At 38.9% G+C, this 18,266-nt stretch overlaps 2 protein-coding genes across 3 annotated transcripts; one reads left to right on the top strand and one right to left on the bottom strand.

Annotated features, from left to right (window-relative positions):
- Positions 1-189: 189 nt before the first annotated feature.
- LOC126706174 (uncharacterized) lies at positions 190-1,670 on the bottom strand. Its single transcript, XM_050405491.1, has 3 exons — positions 1,187-1,670; positions 294-1,084; positions 190-219 (listed from the first exon to the last, which is right to left on the bottom strand). Exons 1-3 carry the CDS (start codon positions 1,668-1,670, stop codon positions 190-192), a joined length of 1,305 nt encoding a protein of 434 aa, XP_050261448.1.
- A 5,447-nt stretch (positions 1,671-7,117) lies between these two features.
- Positions 7,118-18,266, top strand: LOC126716102 (uncharacterized). Of its 2 annotated transcripts, none has more exons than XM_050417104.1 (15): positions 7,118-7,619; positions 7,713-7,770; positions 8,343-8,558; positions 8,721-8,996; positions 9,159-9,293; positions 9,379-9,504; positions 11,437-11,481; positions 11,595-11,693; positions 11,897-12,039; positions 12,144-12,267; positions 13,254-13,328; positions 15,513-15,899; positions 16,007-16,099; positions 16,640-16,796; positions 17,956-18,266. In XM_050417104.1, the coding sequence occupies exons 1-15, from the start codon at positions 7,243-7,245 to the stop codon at positions 18,177-18,179; spliced, it is 2,535 nt and encodes an 844-aa protein (XP_050273061.1). In that variant the 5' UTR covers positions 7,118-7,242; the 3' UTR covers positions 18,180-18,266. The 2 variants fall into 2 exon arrangements, with proteins under 2 accessions (XP_050273061.1, XP_050273062.1); XM_050417105.1 differs by having other exon boundaries at positions 7,119-7,619; positions 17,968-18,266.

Genomic DNA, 18,266 nt, shown 5'->3' with positions numbered 1-18,266 from the left:
CCTGGTAATTCATCTGGCCATATTCCCTTTGCCCCCTCAAGCCGAGTTTTGATGATTTTCAACAAGGATCGGTTTGCTACTTCAGCTTGGCCGTTGGCTTGGGGGTGTGCAGGTGAGGAGTAATGGTTCTGAATTCCAAAGTGTAAGCAAAAGTCCTTGAAGAGTGCATTGTCAAATTGCCGTCCGTTGTCAGACACCAATACCCTCGGCACTCCAAATCTGCAAACAATGTTCTTCCACACGAAGTTTTTAACATTCTGTTGTGTGATATTTGCCAACGGTTCTGCCTCCACCCATTTGGTGAAGTAATCGATGCCCACAACTAAAAACTTCATCTGCCTTACTCCCAAAGGGAAGGGACCCAAGATATCCAATCCCCATTGTGCGAAGGGCCACGGTGCTACCATTGGGGTGAGGTATTCCGACGGTTGCCTGGGGACATTGCTAAATCGCTGGCATTGGTCGCAGACTTTAACATATGCTTTTGCATCAGCTTGCATGTTCGGCCAGTAATATCCTGCACGGACGATCTTGTGGACAAGTGATCTGGCTCCTGAGTGATTGCCACAGGCCCCTTCGTGAACTTCTCTCAGCACGTAGTTTGCTTCGTCTGGAGCTAGGCACCTAAGGTAAGGTTGAGAGAAACCTCTCTTGTATAGCACTTCATTCATAAGGACGTATCTAGCTGATCTCACCCTCACCTTTCTGGCTTCGTCCTTTTCTTCTGGTAGTCGTCCATCTTTCAAATATGATATAATGGGAGTCATCCAATCTTCTTTGTTATCTACCTGCTGTACTTCCTGGGCATCTATACTTGGCATATACTGAACTTCATCTGACTTCTCTAATGATTCATCTGCTGAGGCCTCTTTTGCTATAGTATCAGCTTCCACGTTCTCCTCCCTGGGGATTTGAACGAAGTCAGCTTTTTCAAACCTTTTCACAAGGCGCATCACCCTACCAAGGTATTTCTTCATTCGTCCTTCCTTCGCTTCATACATCCCATTCACTTGCCCCATGATCAGTTGGGAATCTCCCATGACACGTATGGACTTGGCTTCCACGGACTTCGCCAATTCTAGCCCTTTGAGGAGGGCTTCATATTCGGCTTCATTGTTTGTCGTTTGGTATTGTAGACGGACTTTATGTTTCAGCTTGTCTCCCTCTGGGGACTGCAGGACCACACCAATTCCTCCTGCATGCCGTGTAGACGAACCATCCACGTGGACGATCCATCTCTTGCTGTCCTCTGCCTCGTTATGACTTGGGGTAAACTCTGCAATAAAATCTGCTAGGGCTTGAGCTTTTATGGCATGCCTTGGTTGATATCTGATATCAAACTCACTTAGCTCCACAGCCCACTGGATTAATCGTCCTGCAGCATCCAGTCTATTCATTGCCTTTTTGAGAGGATGATCTGTCATAACATTAATGACATGTGCTTGGAAATAATGCCTCAGCTTCCTTGAAGCTGTGATTAGTGCGAAGGCCAACTTCTCCATTTGTGGATATCGTCCTTCCGCTCCTTTCAATGCCTTGCTTGTATAATACACAGGTCTTTGTACTTTATCTTCCTCTCTTATCAATGCTGAGCTCACTGCATGTGGGGTTACCGCTAGGTACAAATATAGTTCCTCTCCTTCCACTGATGGACTCAGCAGCGGTGCCATGGTAAGGTATACCTTCAAATCTTCGAAAGCTCTCTGACAGTCGTCGGTCCATTCAAATGCTTTTTTGAGAACCTTAAAAAATGGCAAACATTTGTCAGTAGCCTTAGAGACAAACCTGTTAAGCGCAGCGACTCGTCCAGTGAGGGATTGAATTTCCTTGGTATTTTGCGGTGGCTTCATGTCCAGTATTGCATGAATTTTATCTGGATTCGCTTCAATTCCCCTATGGGATACCATAAAGCCAAGGAATTTCCCTGACGATACTCCAAAGGCACATTTGCTAGGATTCAGCTTCATGTGATACTGCCTCAACGTCTCAAATGTCTCCTGCAGGTCGTCTAGATGTCTTCCTTCGTCCTGGCTTTTCACCAGCATGTCATCTACATAGACTTCCACATTCCGCCCAATCTGCGGACGGAACATGTGGTTGACCAACCTCTGGTATGTCGCCCTTGCATTCTTTAAACCAAACGGCATCACTTTATAGCAGAATAAGCCTTGACTGGTGACAAAAGATGTCTTCTCTTGATCAGCCTCGTCCATTCTTATCTGATTATATCCTGAAAAGGCATCCATGAAGCTAAGCAATTTGTGGCCTGCAGTTGAGTCTACTAACTGGTCAATGCGCGGTAACGGATAGCTGTCCTTTGGGCAAGCCTTGTTCAGATCAGTGAAGTCCACGCACATTCTCCACTTGCCATTCGCTTTTTTGACCATTACTACATTGGCCAACCAATCCGGGTAGTACACCTCCCGAATGAACTTTGCTACCATCAGCTTTTGAACCTCGTCCTTGATTGCATTATCTCTCTCAGGGGCAAACACCCTCTTCTTTTGCCGCACAGGCTTGGAGGAAGGACATACATTTAAATGGTGGGTAATGACACTAGGGTCTATACCCGGCATATCCTCGTGACTCCACGCAAACACGTCGATGTTTTTCTTCAAAAACTGGACGAGGTCTGTCTTAATCTTCTCTTCTAAATCTGCTCCCACCCTGGTACACCTCTCAGGGTTATCTTCATCCAAGGAAATATCTTCCAATGCTTCAGTAGGTTCTGCTACAACCCTCTTTTCTTCAATGTTCATTGCTTGAACTTGTTCATCCATGGCCAGCATGGCCAAGTAACACTCTCTTGCTGCCAGTTGGTCACCTTGTACCCGTCCTACCCCGTGTTCTGTTGGAAACTTGACTGATAAGTGGTAAGTAGAGGTAACAGCTTTCCAACTATTCAAAGTTGGCCTCCCAATGATGGCATTGTAAGAGGATGGACAATCTACCACAAGGAAGTTCACATCCTTGGTAATCTGTTGTGGATATGCCCCCACTACCACGGATAGGGAAATGGTACCCACTGGTTGCACCTTCATCCCCCCAAAGCCTACTAGGGGGGAGTTCACTGGACGGAGCTGGTCTCGTCCTAATCTCATCTGCTGAAAGGCTGGATAATACAAAATGTCTGCTGAGCTTCCATTGTCCACAAGCACTCTTCTGGTTGTGTAGTTTGCAATTAGTAAAGAGATGACGAGGGCATCATCATGAGGGTGATGAATTCTGTCGGCGTCCTCGTCCGTAAAAGTGATTGCCCGCTCGTCCGTGGATCTTGCTCTTGGTGATAGTCCAGAAAGTTGGACGCTCTGTACTACTTTCAAGTATGCTTTCTTGGATTTGGACGACTGGCCAGTTGTACTTCCTCCAATGATGACTCTTATCTCCCCGAGTGGTGGTCGCGATGAATCTTCCATCTTTCCCTTCTGTTTCTCGTCCCTCTGGTCTCGTCCAAGGAAACCCCTTAACTTCCCTTGCCTTATGAGATTTTCAATTTGCTGCTTCAAGTCAAAACACTCGTCCGTGTCATGACCATGATCCCTATGGAAGCGACAATACTTGTTCCTGTTGCGCTTATTGGGATCACCCTTCATCTTCTCTGGCCACTTCAAGGAAGGATCATCCTTGATTTGCATAAGGACTTGCTCAAGTGGGGCGTTTAAAGGGGTATACTGCTGGTTCCGTACTGGAGGGCCTGGCTTCTTACTTTCTCGATCTCTCCTTTCCTCCATCCGTCCCTTCTTTGGACGAGTACCTTGCTCATGCTGACGACTGGGATTTGCGTCCATTCTCTCGGACCTCTTCCTCTTCTTAGCAATGATTGCATCTTCTGCATTCATAAAATTCTGAGCCGAATGGACGAGTTCGGCCATGGACTGGGGCTCTTTTTCATAGAGCTTGTGTATAAACAGATCTGAATTCACCCCATTGTGGAAGGCTGCCAGTAGAAGCTTATCATCTGCTTCGTCCACACTGAGAGCTTCTCTGTTAAAACGGGTGATAAATGACCGAAGGCTTTCGTTCTCTCCCTGCTCTATTGTCAACAAACTGGACGAGGAACGCTTATGCCTTTGTCCTCCAATGAAATTGTTAACAAATAACTTGCTCAACTCTTCAAAAGAACTCACCGAATTCGGAGGTAGTTTGCTAAACCAAACTCGCGCCGAACCCTTAAGGGTGGTTGGGAAGGCCCTACACATTATTTCATCAGGCACTCCTTGAAGATGCATGGTGGTTTTGAAAGTGGCTATATGATCAAACGGGTCACGTGTTCCATCATATGAATCCAGAGAAGGCAACTTGAACTTTGATGGTAGTGGGTGACCGTTGATGGAAGCCGTAAAGGGAGAATCTGTCCTGTGAACCAAGTCTTCTATCGGATTCGCCTTTTTCATATTCTCCTTCATTTCCTCCATAACTCTCTTCATTTGATCCATTTCTTCCTTCAAGTATGGTACCGTTCGTGAAGTGGTGCCTCTGAACTGACTTCCAACTTCGGTGTTCTCTCTTCCACCGTGACTATCTGTTTGTCTTCCTTCACGTTCTTCTTGTGTTTGCCTCCTCATATTAATCTCCATTCGCAATTCTTGGTTTTGGCGAGTCAACTCCGCCATAGCGTCTGCCATAGATTGTGCTTGTTGGGCAGATGATTGCATGACCGGCGCAGACTGGCGATCGCGATGCGGGTTGCTGCTACCCTGATGGCCTGGGCTAGTAGCCCGTGATCTAGTCCGAACCATCAACCCTTTGTCACGAAGAAACAAATTGTGAAACAATCGTCCCCACAGACGGCGCCAACTGATGATTCCTTGGTTATCAGTGGGTTGATAAGACTTGAACGTTGATCTTCGGGCTATCTCCTGTAATACCAAAGACACAGAATCAGAGGGGACCGGTGTCGACCGGCCAAAAATCCTCCGATGATCAAGTTAGTTATTTGGAACTCTCTGTAACGAAGAAGTGTTCTCTTAAAAGTAAGAAAGTGTCTGAATACCTTTTTCCTTCATCGAAGAAGCCTTATATAGTGTGTGGAACGGTTATCTATTTGGTAACCGTTCCCAGTGTCGAGGAGTCCGGAGAATTGGGAGTAACCGCTGTGGAAGTTACTTAGGTCGGACGGGCCGATGAACTCGTCCATCCATAATGAAGATGGACGAGACCTTCATGAGTAGCTCGTCCACGTTTAGTCCATCCATAATGAGGATGGACGAGACCTCCAGGATGATCTCGTCCACTTTTAGTCCATCCATAATGAGGATGGACGAGACCTCCAGGATGATCTCGTCCACTTTTAGTCCATCCATAATGAGGATGGACGAGACCTCCAGGATGATCTCGTCCACTTTTAATGAAAGACGGACGAGATCATCTTGGAAGGCTTGTCGTCCATAAATGACGAGTAGATCTTAAGGTATTAAGCCCGTCCATATACGGACGAGGGTCGCTGGTACGGTTGCAATTCTCTCCGCCTATTGTTGCTTCTTTCGTTGGACGAGACATATGGACGAGTTATGGGTTTGGGGATTCTGTGACACCATCAACATGGTTCATTTATACCTATATTTACCGCTCTACTTTAAGAAATTCATTTTTCAGAATGAGTTGTCCTTTGATTATTTATGAAAAAAATCGATAAATCCAAAGGTTATAATGTTATATATATATATATCTTTATTGAAAATTAAATATAATATTAACTTGGCAATAAATATAAATTTCAAAGGATGAAAATAATAAAATCCAAAACTACAGAAACAAAAATGATTTCAAGGACAAATAATTTGCAAGTTAAAAAAAAAAAAAAAGGTAGTATGTTAATTTTTGGATTAAAAAATTCAAATAATTTTGGATGAAAAAAAGAGGAAAAGACATGCGATCCTTTTAACCAAAAAAGAAAAAGAAAAGGGTTTTTAAAAAAAATAACTATAAAACACATACTATATTATAAGTTAGACAAGGTTTCAAACTAATTGCATTTCTAGCAATTCGAGTCCAATGGACTCGATTTACCCAGAAAAATGACGTGGACAAAGTAGGAAATCGAGTTTGCTGAACTCGATTTCTATACATAGAAATCGAGTTTAATAAACTCAATTTCTGTGTACAGAAATCAAGTTTAACAAACTCGGTTTCTATACATAGAAACCGAGTTTATTAAAATCGATTTCTATGTATAGAAACCGATTTCAATAAAACTGAGAATGCTCATTTCTGCTCAAAAAATCTCAACATTACTACACCCAACAAAAAAAAAAAAAAAAAAAAAAGAACATAAGACCCAGAAACCACATAGAAGATCAACCCAAAAACCACATAGAAGATCAAATGAGAAAATGATACCGGTTGTTGGGACGGCGACGGCGACGGAACGGAGGGGCGACGGCATCGGAGCGGAGGGGCCGACGAGCAACAAAAGCGGTCAGAAATATACACGTACGAGGCGCCGTGGCACGTCTACGCCATGAACTGGAGCGTCCGCCGCGACAAGAAGTACCGTCTAGCCATCGCGAGCCTCCTCGAGCAGTTCCCCAACCGGGTCGAGATAGTCCAGCTCGACGACTCCAACGGCGAGATCCGATCTGACCCGAACCTCTCTTTCGAGCACCCGTACCCGCCGACAAAAACCATCTTCATCGCCCCTCCGCTCCGATGCCGTCGCCGTCGCCGTCCCAACAACCGGTATCATTTTCTCATTTGATCTTCTATGTGGTTTTTGGGTTGATCTTCTATGTGGTTTCTGGGTCTTATGTTTTTTTTTTTTTTTTTTTTTTTTTTTTTTTTTTTTTTGTTGGGTGTAATGTTGAGATTTTTTGAGCAGAAATGAGCATTCTCAGTTTTATTGAAATCGTTTTCTATACATAGAAATCGATTTTAATAAACTCGGTTTCTATGTATAGAAACCGAGTTTGTTAAACTTGGTTTCTGTACACAGAAATTGAGTTTATTAAACTCGATTTCTATGTATAGAAATCGAGTTCAGCAAACTCGATTTCCTACTTTGTTCACGTCATTTTTCTGGGTAAATCGAGTCCACTGGACTCGAATTGCTAGAAATGCAATTAGTTTGAAACCTTGTATAACTTATAATATAGTATGTGTTTTATAGTTATTTTTTTAAAAAACCCAAAAGAAAAAGACATGCGATCCCAAATTCTCAAAAAATTGTCTGCGACGACTCTCTGGGCTTTTGAGCGTGTCTACTGCAGTTAGCACTCAGTACAGTTCAGTTCAGTTCCATTTGCAATGGAGGAAACCCTAACCACCATACTTGAAGAAGAAGAAGAACAAGAAGAAACCACCGACCAACCCATGCCCGACGTGCCCCAAAACCCTAACTCTCTCGCTTCCGACGATGCCTCCGACTCTCACTCCGAATCCGAATCCGATTCCGACTCCGAAGACGAATCCCAGCAGAAAGTGGAGCTCCAAACCCTGGAAACGGAGCTCTCCTCCAACCCTGCGAACTACGACTCTCATGTCCAGTACATAAGACTACTAAGGAAAATGGGAGAGATAGAGAAGCTGAGACAAGCAAGAGAGGCCATGAGCCTCCTCTTCCCATTGACTCCTTCCATGTGGCAGGATTGGGCTAAAGACGAAGCTTCTCTCGCCACCACTCAGTATCATCCTCATCCCTAGCCTTTTGCTTCTGTGTTTTTGATTAATTCTTTTGCATAATAGTTGGTTTCGTTTTGTTGTTACTGTTATTGTAGGCCCGAGGCTGTTGCCGCAATCGAAAAGCTTTACGAACGAGGCGTGTTCGATTATTTGGTTCGTTATCGATCTTAATAACTGAATTTGGATTTTCTCTCTCAAAATTGCTCATAGTACTAGTTCAAAAAAAGTCCACCATTAATGACAATATATGCATCTACTTTCTTAGCTACATTGCCAAACATTAGCATGTTTGTAATGTTGATTTGTTGGCACAAAGATTGTTTTTACCAAAATCTTAATCAGCTTGTACTCTGACCTGTGAACCATATGATTTGAAAATATGTTTATAATTGAGAAGATGGGATTTGTTTTTTAATCCCAATATGTTCAAATTTTATTAGTTATTTATGTTTGTACCTATCAAAAAGAGGAAACCTATTTATGTGTGTAGTTTGATTTCATCATCTTGCCTATGTACATGTGGTTGTGAGCCATTTTGAAGGTAAAATGGGAATCACTTTGTATTAGAATTTTGGCTTTTCAGTCTTTGGATTGAATAAATTCGGATCACTTTTAGTCTGTACTGAATGTGGAATCCTGGGGAAATGATTAACTGCATATTTTCTAACAACAATGGTGAAGATATTGCTTAAAGAATCGAGGCAATTGATTGTTTTTTGTTGCAGTCTGTCTCCCTTTGGTATGACTACTTGACTTTTGTTCAAGAATATGATCCAATGGTACGTGATTGTTTGCCTGCTGGCATTTCAAAGGCAAGAAATCTGTTTGAGCGTGCTCTTACTGCAGCTGGTTTGCATGTTACCGAAGGCATCAAACTATGGGAAGCATACAGGACATTCGAGCAAGCTATATTGCTTACTATTGACGAGTCTGATATTCAGGTTAGAACTTGTTCAGTAACCTTTTTTATTGTTTGATTAGGAATTTTATGATATTAACTAAAAAATCTGCTATATTGCTTGGAATTATCGATTATTTTATTTAAAATTTTTTTTTTTCGTCTAAGATCTATCTGTAAGAGAGGCTCTTCTTTTATATTGCAGGCAAAAGAAAAGCAGAATCAGCGCATTCGAACTCTATTCCAGCGACAGTTATCTGTCCCTCTTGTTAACATGAAGTCAACACTTCAGGCTTATAAGGCTTGGGAGGTGGAACAAGGAAAAGTTCTTGATGTTGAATCCAGTGATTTGGATGGGATTTCTTCTCATGTTGCCACAGCTTACCAGAAAGCCTTGGAGGGGTATAATGCACGTGTTCATCTTGAAGAACAGATTTCAAGGCAGGATATATCTGATTCAGAAAGACTTCAACAATTTGTGGTATATAGAATTTAAATTAGAAGTTTACTAGATTCATTTTAGAAAGCATGAGTTTTAAGTACCTTTATATTATTTAGACTCTCTCTTTCTCTCTGTGCTAGTACAGAAATGATGTTATTTATTTATTTATTTTTTTAAGTTCTAAAAGAGATGATTTTGCAGATCTACTTAAAATTTGAAGAGTCTTCTGGAGATCCAGCCCGGGTACAAGTTCTGTATGAACGTGCTATTGCTGACTTTCCAATAGCAAGTGACCTATGGCTTGACTACACTCGCTATTTGGACAAAACCTTGAAGGTTTTCCCTTCTAATTTTTTGCTATGATTTTTTCCTGAGGAGTGTTTTTTGCAATCCAAGTCCTAATATATTTATTTGTCTTCAGGTAGGCAATGTTGTGAGAGAGGTTTATTCCAGGGCCACAAAGAATTGTCCCTGGGTTGGAGAACTTTGGGTTCGATATTTGCTTTGCTTGGAACGTGGCCGTGCTTCTGAGGAAGAATTAGCTGCTGTATGTTACAATTGGTGCCTTTCCTTTGGAGCAATTGTTTTATGGGAACTCATTTTAATATTTTGAAGCTTAAATTAAAGATGAACAAGTATCATAGTTGAACTTAAAAAAAAAATATATATATATATATATATATATATTTTATCATGGTTAATGAGGAAAATCTGTCGCTGCTGATTAAGAGACAATCCTTTTAGCATAAATTGCATTTGTCTCTCCAAATCCTCAATTAGAGATTTTGATTATTAGTCATTTATGAAATGTTACTGACCAAAAACAAAAAAACAAAAAGAACGGAGCATATAGGCAAGCTTTGTCAAATGCTCCTTAGTCTCTCCCTTCCTCCTGCTTTTTTTTCTTCCACTTTTTTGAGCTTTGAGGGAAAAACTACTAGCCATGTATAGTTAGCTAAGATTCTAGATACAGAAGTTCTTAAATTCAATTCAATAATATATGTGAAATCCTGGTAAAAGTTTGCATAACCTGTAGGTTTTGGCTCAAAGCTATAAAAGGAAGAAAGAGATTACTTAATTAAAGAGAACTCATTTTGGCCCGTGTAAGTTTCATTTCATGCAAACTAGCTTGTTGTCTTAGTTAAGTGTATACTGTATACTATGTTTTGGTTCATTTCTTTGGGATTGTTCATATAGTACTACCATATAAGTACTTCATATTCACTTTATAATATTAGGATTTAATTTAAAAATTTCAAGTATTGATTAAAAAGTCTTCAAGCTAATAGTTGAACATGGGGGCGTTTGGACTCCTGGGTAATTTTTAGATATCTTAAGAGGCATTCTATTGGGGAGGCTAATATTCCATTTGACTGCTCTTATACTATGTTTGGCGAAATGGTGGGGGGAAAAAAGAGAAAGGAAAGCGAGAGAGAGGTGAAGAAGAGAAAATGGAAAGAAAGGAAAACTTCGTCCCTCATGAGGTTTGGCTATCAGGGAATAGTGGGAGGACATTATATATATGGTGGGATTACCTATCAAAAAAAAAAAAAATGGTGGGATTAAAAATAAATAAAATTTAAATATTCTCTCTGCTTGATGTGGTGCATCTAGAGGAAAAGGAATGCAAGAATCTTTAATGGGTGAGAGAGAACTACTGTGCATCTGAAATCATATTTTCTGCAAACTCTATTTGATTGTATGTTGACATCAGGAAGTCTCCTTTACTCAAACTTATTAGAGATTATTGATCAGTGTAATGTCATAACTTACATATGTTGAGCATCTAGTATACCTGATGATTTTTCTTTTTCTAAATTTTATACTTATCAAGAACAAAATTTAAATATTCTCTCCCTCCATTTTCCTCCCAATCATTTCATTTCCTTTCCCCTTCTCAACTTCTACCTGACTAAACAAGAGTAAAGTACCTTTTTCCTCTCCCCCTTTCCCTTTCTTCCCTCTTCCCTTGAACCAAATAGAATGTTAGTCTTGGACAGGTGTCACTGAGGGAAAATGTTTCCTCAGTTGAGTTTTGGGGTCCATTTAGGCGCTTGTCAGATGCAGTAATTATTTTGTTGGAAGACAAACTCACACAAAAATATATAAAGAAATTCTGATGACTCCTAAAGTAAGTTTTAAATTGATTTTCAAGTTCTATTGCTTTTGCTTTCTTTTTTGCATGTTAGTTCCTTTGATAGGGCTGAATATTTTGATAAATGTTATGTAGATATTGCTTCCTATTCTATTTATTTTTCTCTCCATATTTTTTCCCCTCATATAATTAACATTCTTGGTACTGTCTTCATCTTTATTAGAAGGAAACAGTAGATTTAAAAACGTCTAGTACTGAAAAGTCCATTCCGCGCTTTTTCCAATTTAGGATTTCCGCATCTTATGTTAAGCTAATCAGGTGATTTTGCTTATCAGGGAAAAGAATAAAAAAAATTTCTCAGATAGTTTTGCTCATTGATTTCAGGTATTTGAGAAGTCACTGCAGTGCACCTTTTCAACCATTGATGAGGTGTGGATAGTCTCCTAATTACTTTTTATGGGTTAATTCAACATCCAATTATATATATGTGTGTGTGCATGTTTGAGCTGACTACCTCTGTTTACTGGATCTTGTTGTTTCAGTATTTTGATCTATTCCTCACTCGAGCGGATGGCCTAAGACGAAGACTCTCATTTACTGGTGAAGTAGGGGATTATTCGATAATAAGGGAAACCTTTCAGGTACCTGGTCAACAAAACCAAATGGTTTTGTCCAGTCTTTGTCTTTGTCTCTGAATCTTAATTTTTGGACCTCAGAGGCCTGTGGGTTGGGTGACTGATGTAACCTCAATACATGTTGAACGGTGAAATTTTTACTTATTTTAGTATTATTTGAAAAGTAATGTATTTTGATTCTTTCATTGATTATAATCTATTACTTCCAGAATGCTTCGGATTACTTATCACAGCACTTGAAGAACACAGAGGGTTTGGTGCGATTGCATGGTTATTGGGCCCGTTTAGAGCTAAATCTGGGAAAAGATTTAAATGCAGCTCGTGGAGTTTGGGAGAGTTTGCTAAAGATTTGGTTTGACAATATCTCTTTTCTGCCATATTAAGAAGATAGAATTATTTGATTTTTCTGTAACTTCTTTTCTAGTTTGCCAGCAACTTGCTGTTTTTATTTTGCAGTGGTTCAATGTTGGAAGCCTGGAAAGGTTATATAGCAATGGAAATTGAAGCAGGTCATATAAATGAAGCTAGGTCCATCTATAAGAGGTGCTACAGTAAAAGATTTGCGGGGACTGGCTCAGAGGTATAGTTAAATTTCTTTTGTCATACGAAAGCTTTTCATCACATTTTTACTTGATTGTTTGTTTGCTAGTTCCTCTATACAATAGGGATTAATTTGCATTTATGGGAGTGACAGAAGGTTTACATGGTATGCGTTACTACCTAGGCCCTAGGAAGCACAAACACTTAATTCGGGGTGGCGTATTCGTGTTGTATGAGTATTGTACCCGCCGTGTCATGTTATAATTTTTCAGTAATTGCTCAAGTCTCTGTGTCGTACCCGTAAACGTGTCCGTGTCTGTGCTTCCTAGATTACAGGTGTATTTTATTTGTTGAGAATTATATTAATTGATGAAATCTAGGTGTGATCATATGCAAAGTTAGACAATAAATTGTTTTCTACAAACAAAAGGGTTCTGGACAAGATTGACTGCACTTGAAGGGTAATAGATTTAAACTTAATAGTGGAAATGCAGTTTTATCAAAGGTTAAGTGAAATAATGAGTTAAAGGAAAAACAACATAAAACAAAAGTTGAATGAATGCTTTACATTGAAAAGGAAATATCCTAAAGGTTTAGACTGTGTTTCTAAGTAAAACTTTGCTTTTGGTGGATTATACCTCAAGCCATTCCGGTCTTATATCATCATTTTATTTTATTTTCATATTACTTGTGTATGACTGTTTTATTTATTTATTTATTTTTAAAAATATTGATGGAGGTATCTGATTACTTTCATATACACCTTTAGCTTGATTTTCCTTGTTTTCATCATTCATTGTAGTTGTTTGTCATATACCTTAATTTGTTCAGACTTAAAATTTCTTGAACGGTCGTTCTCATTTGATAAGTAGATACTTTCACTTTCTAAGTTGAAAAATTGTATTGGCATGGTGTTTGTTGATGTTATTTTGGGCATATGAATCCTATATAGGTTTAGTTCACTTGCTATGTAATACATTTTGGATTAGATGATATCTTCCCTTCCTAAAAAACAGAATCATTCAGGACATTTGCCATTCTTGGTTGCGCTTTGAGAGGGAATATGGTACACTTGAAGATTTTGACCATGCTGTACAAAAGGTAAATTCCTTTCTGCTTCAGTTTTGATTTGAATGTTTATGAACAAAATTGGTGCCATGTTCATATATATTGTATGTAGTACATATGAATGGCTAATTGAAATTCTTTTTTTCTTTTGTTTTATTCAATGAAGCTTTATTTACTTATAAAAAAAATTCCAAAAATGAAGAGGATGGGCTACCCAAGGTAGTCAGCCAATTGAACAAAAGTCTCCACATTGAATGTTGATAGCATGATTAGGGCGTTCAACACCAACCAAAGTTCCCCTCTCTCGAACCTGTCCAGCATTACACACAAGGGATGACCTTTCAAATCATATGGATTTTTATGATGATGAAATATTCTGTGCCAATAGTCTTAACCATACTTGAGGGGAAAAAAAAAAGTCTAACCATGGGTGGAACCACTTTTTGGTTTTTTTTTTTTTTGGGGGGGGGGGGGGGGGAGGGGATTATTATTGGCCTTAATAAAATAAGGTTCCCCCCCCCCCCCCCCCCCCCCCCCCCACAAAAAAAAAAGTCTATTACACATGACCCCCTTACTCTAGATTTATATTCTTCCATACCCTTACTTGGCCTCCCCGGGCCCCAAGATAAAAATTCTGCTTCAGCCCTAGTCTAACATCTGTATCACTATTTTCAGCATAACCTAGGATACCCCAAAGAATGCAAACGCAAATGACCATATATCTGTTTCCAGTGAACAATGAAAAGAAGGTGCTCAACTGATTACCCACCATTCTTGCACATAAAACACCAATCAATGATTAAAACATGCTATCTATGAAATAAAAGGAAGATTACCTACCCAAAGTTCTGTCCAGGCAAAGAAAGGTATCTTATGGGCTACTTTGGCATGGCAAATATGTCTCCAAGGGAAGTGAACTCCTGTAGAGCCCATCAAGTGTTATAGTAAGATCATCCTTCAAACTTTCCATTCTTGTTGAACCTCCAGAATGCTTGGTCCTCAACTTGGCTGGTTGGAAGATTAGAATGCGGCAAATCAAAAAATTTTGTCCAGAGACTCCAGCTCCCTAAATTGAAATGCCCACCTAAAGTGAGGATTTCAACTCCGCCCTCCACTCATGTAGGGAAATTGAAGCAGTTGTGTCTACTGCCAGCCCAAGCAAATATAGAAATCACTATTTGAGACAAGATTTTCCACACCAAAGATCATTAAAATTTGAACTTGTGTGCCATCCCCAATTCTGAATTTGATGTGTAGAAAATACACGTCAATCTCCACTAATACTCCTCCAAAGGATTATCCTGTGAAAACTCCTCATAACTTCTGTAGTCCTACCTTCCCATCAGTTTCTCTGTATTTTAAACAAGTAATATGTCTCCAAAGTTGATATCTGTCATTTCCAAATGTCCACAACCATTTTCCCTAATAGAGCTCGATTGAACATGCTTGATTTGCAAATCCCCAATTCACTTTCATTCCATGGTGAGCATAGTCTACTCCATTCTACAAAGTGGACTTCCTTGTATCACCCATGTCTCTCAACAAAAAATTAACTGAATGTGTGGAAACATGAACAAGATCTGACTTAGATGCAAGATTGAGCTATATATTGATGCTTGGTTATATGGTAAGGTGAACAGTGAACCATAACAATTTTTATTTAGTATTCATTTTTTTTAAGAAGTAAATATTGTATAAGATTGCAAAAATGGGTTCAACCCTAGTACACTAGAGGAACGCCTAAATGAAATTGAACCGTTAGGTCCATTACAATCAAAGAGATCAATAAATCCTAACAAATTAGAGAAAGAAAAAGAAGAAGATATTGGATGTGTTAAAGAACTGAAAAATCTTATGCCTTTAATAAACCTCAATATTCTGATCCTTTATTCATTAAAGGAAACCGTTTTGTCCTCTGCTGATTGTGTTGTGAGTTTCTCTATCCCTTGTAATATACTCTACTTTTCGACTATCATGTTCACAGAATGGATCCTGTTTTGCCTTTTAGGTCCTTTGTAGTTGGACAATATCTGACATGCACTTGACAAAGCACCAAAAGCAAATGAAAACCTGTCATTTTCTTAAAGAAATAATTCATTAGATCTGTTTCACTGAAATTGGTGCAGTGAATCAATATGTCAATCCTATTTTCTTGAAAAATATATGTCTCTGGAGATCTCTTGTTGATTTACAATTTTCACCCTTCTGCTTTCTTAGGTTACTCCTCGCCTGGAAGAGCTCCAGTTATTTAGGTTACAGCAGGAATCAAAATCAACAGATGAAAGGGAAAATTCTTCTAAGAAAAAAGCTCGTGAAAAGAGAAGGCCAGGTTCAGACTTAACTCAAGAACAGTCTCCTGCAAAGCGACAGAAAGATGCAGCTCAAAACCCAAAGAAAGCGTATGGGAAGGATAAAGCCCACGAGCCGAACTTAGTTGAGACAAATGAAGTGGAAGAGATGAATGCCAAGATTGACAATGAAAATAGCAGAAATGAACAGATGAAAGACAATTATGGAAAACAACAGATGAAAGATTCTACCCCTGGAAAAACTAAAGTATACAAGGACCAATGCACTGCATTTGTATCAAACATTAACCTTAAGGTGAGTCAAAACTCTCTTTTTCTCTTCATTCTTGGAGCAGACTCTTGAATTTTTAATATTGATGGTACAAATTTTTTTTACAAGTATTGATGGCACAATTTTTGTAGGCAAATTCTGAAGATATACGTAAGTTCTTCAGTGATGTGGGTGGAGTAACTGCTATTCGAATACCACAAGACAAATTCACAGGAAAATCAAGGGTCTGTCTTTTATCCATTCCCTTTTGTTTTTTTTGATCTACTTTTTTGCGTCTTCATATGGAACATTTCAGTAGATGTTCTAGATGTTGATAGGTAAGGATGAACTAAAGGCTTGAATTTAACCAAGGGTTAGCTTGTCATACTATCAAGCTTCTTTGTGAAATGCATGCGATAAATTTCAGTGGGGGGTTTTTTGGGCCATTTACACTAGTTTCTCTAATCTATGTTCCTTGTATGTGTGCAACTATCATGCTTCCTAGCAATATTATAAAACAATTAAACTATAATAGGAAAATGGCCCAAAAGAAAAGGACATGTTTCATATTTCAAAAGAAGTGCCTTTTTAGAAATTTATTCAGTTATTATTTATGGTGATAGAATCAAGGCAGTGTACCACAGAATATTTTAAGCTAGATATACTTCTATAAGATCTGCTTGAATCTCTTTAATGATAGTGAACTTGTAACATTCTTGTGTCCATAACAATGAATGATGATGACGAAAGATGATTATTATTAAATTTTTAATTGATTTGTGAAGGGACTAGCATACGTGGATTTCTCCGATGATGCTCATCTTGCTGCAGCTGTAGAAAAGAACAAACAGATGTTACTTGGAAAGAGGGTGAGCATTGCTCGGTCAAATCCAAACAGAAACAAAAAAGATAACTCTTACAGTGATGGCCAAAGGGAACATGGTAAGCTAATGGATTTATATCATTCTTTACTTCACATGTTTGCACTAGGGCATGCTTGTGTCTGTGGTCACATTATTTTGTGCCAATTTCATTACTAATTAAATGTTGTGTGTGTGTGGCAGTGCTGTACTTTTGTGCTTATTTCATTTGTTTCCCCAAATTGTTGTTCTCCTTAGATGGCATTTCTGTATCAGATGTTATAGCGGTGCAAATCACTTATGTTAAAGATGGACCTCCATGGCTCCATCCCATTTTGTTTGTCCACTATGCCATTTTGGGATGACCCAAGATGTTTGTGCACTTTGAAAAGTCAAAAAGATACACTTTCATAACTTTCTCAACTTTCCCTTTGGTTCATTTATTTGAGTTTTAAGTTTTTAGGAGAGTAATTTTGGAAATTGGCTGTTATCTAAAAGACCACATTAAATGATGTAGAAACTTTCTAACTGGACAAGAGATCGGAGGAGTGGGCTCATGTCATGGTTTAAATGGACGGGTTAGCTGTATAGGGATGAATGGAGTTTGTAGTATATCTGAGAGACAGGATTATCAAAGTTCTATAACTTAAGATTAATTTTGAAAAAAAATATAGATTTGGGACTAGACTTTTATGCTAACATATCATGTTAATATTGTATGTTTTTTGAACTTTCTGTTTAAAATTGAACAACATTAAATTTATGTGATCAATTCATAAAATACTTTTTCACTTACATAATTTTTACTTATGGATTGTGTACTCGCACACAACAAATGTCAAGTGAATATTCTTGCACTTCTACACTGCAATAGGTGCATTGGGCTTTTATCTATTATTGCCCTCCCTTCATTAAAGGTTCTATGCCAAAGGAGTCTTTTGGAGTGGTCTCGTTGTTGGGGTTTTACTGATTGTTCTTCTATCACTGAGTTTATGCTTTCCCTTAGCTTAGTTTCCTGATTTCTCTTTTTGTTGTGTTGTTTGTTCTATATTTTCTTGTTGTTCATCATCATGAACAACTTGTACTTTTCCTTTTTTTTTTTCTCATTAATAATAGTTTTCTGATTACCTATCAAAAAAAAAAAAAAAACTCCCTGGTATTTTAGTTTTTGATGATATCTTCCCTTCTATTCTATTGGCCCTGCCCCTTAGCTCCCTTTTGTGTAATATTTCTCATTGAAGTTAAATTGGCAGTGCATGGTGCTGATCACAGCAGTACAGCTGGAGGATCTGCTACTCAAAAGCATAGAGTTGATAATGTCCCGATTAAGGGGAAGAACACATTTGCAGTCCCGAGAGCTGTTGTTAAACCACTTGGTTGGACTGCAAATGAACCGAAGACTGAGGAGGGAGATGAAAAGCCAAAGTCTAATGATGAGTTCAGAAAGATGTTTATTAAAAAGTAATGTGTTAGTGGGTCACAAATTTTACTGTATGGTGCATGACAAACTGTCATAAAATCATATGAAGGTTAAATTTTGCTTTGTCGACAA

Source organism: Quercus robur, chromosome 2, assembly GCF_932294415.1.
Source record: "Quercus robur chromosome 2, dhQueRobu3.1, whole genome shotgun sequence".
Taxonomy (NCBI): Eukaryota; Viridiplantae; Streptophyta; class Magnoliopsida; order Fagales; family Fagaceae; genus Quercus; species Quercus robur.
Note: the sequence above shows the minus strand (reverse complement) of the source record. Positions and strands in the feature narration are given on the sequence as shown.

Excerpts from the sequence above, each read along its gene's own strand:
- LOC126706174 (XM_050405491.1), bottom strand. The coding sequence starts at position 1,670 with ATGGCACCGCTGCTGAGTCCATCAGTGGAAGGAGAGGAACTATATTTG. Across the intron at positions 1,085-1,186 it reads ACGGCATGCAGGAGGAATTG|GGCTAGAATTGGCGAAGTCC; the intron begins GTGTGGTCCTGC and ends CCCTCCTCAAAG. Across the intron at positions 220-293 it reads TCGATTACTTCACCAAATGG|ATTTGGAGTGCCGAGGGTAT; the intron begins GTGGAGGCAGAA and ends CATTGTTTGCAG.
- LOC126716102 (XM_050417104.1), top strand. The coding sequence starts at position 7,243 with ATGGAGGAAACCCTAACCACCATACTTGAAGAAGAAGAAGAACAAGAA. Across the intron at positions 11,482-11,594 it reads CCTTTTCAACCATTGATGAG|TATTTTGATCTATTCCTCAC; the intron begins GTGTGGATAGTC and ends TTGTTGTTTCAG. Across the intron at positions 16,797-17,955 it reads TGATGGCCAAAGGGAACATG|TTAAATTGGCAGTGCATGGT; the intron begins GTAAGCTAATGG and ends TTCTCATTGAAG.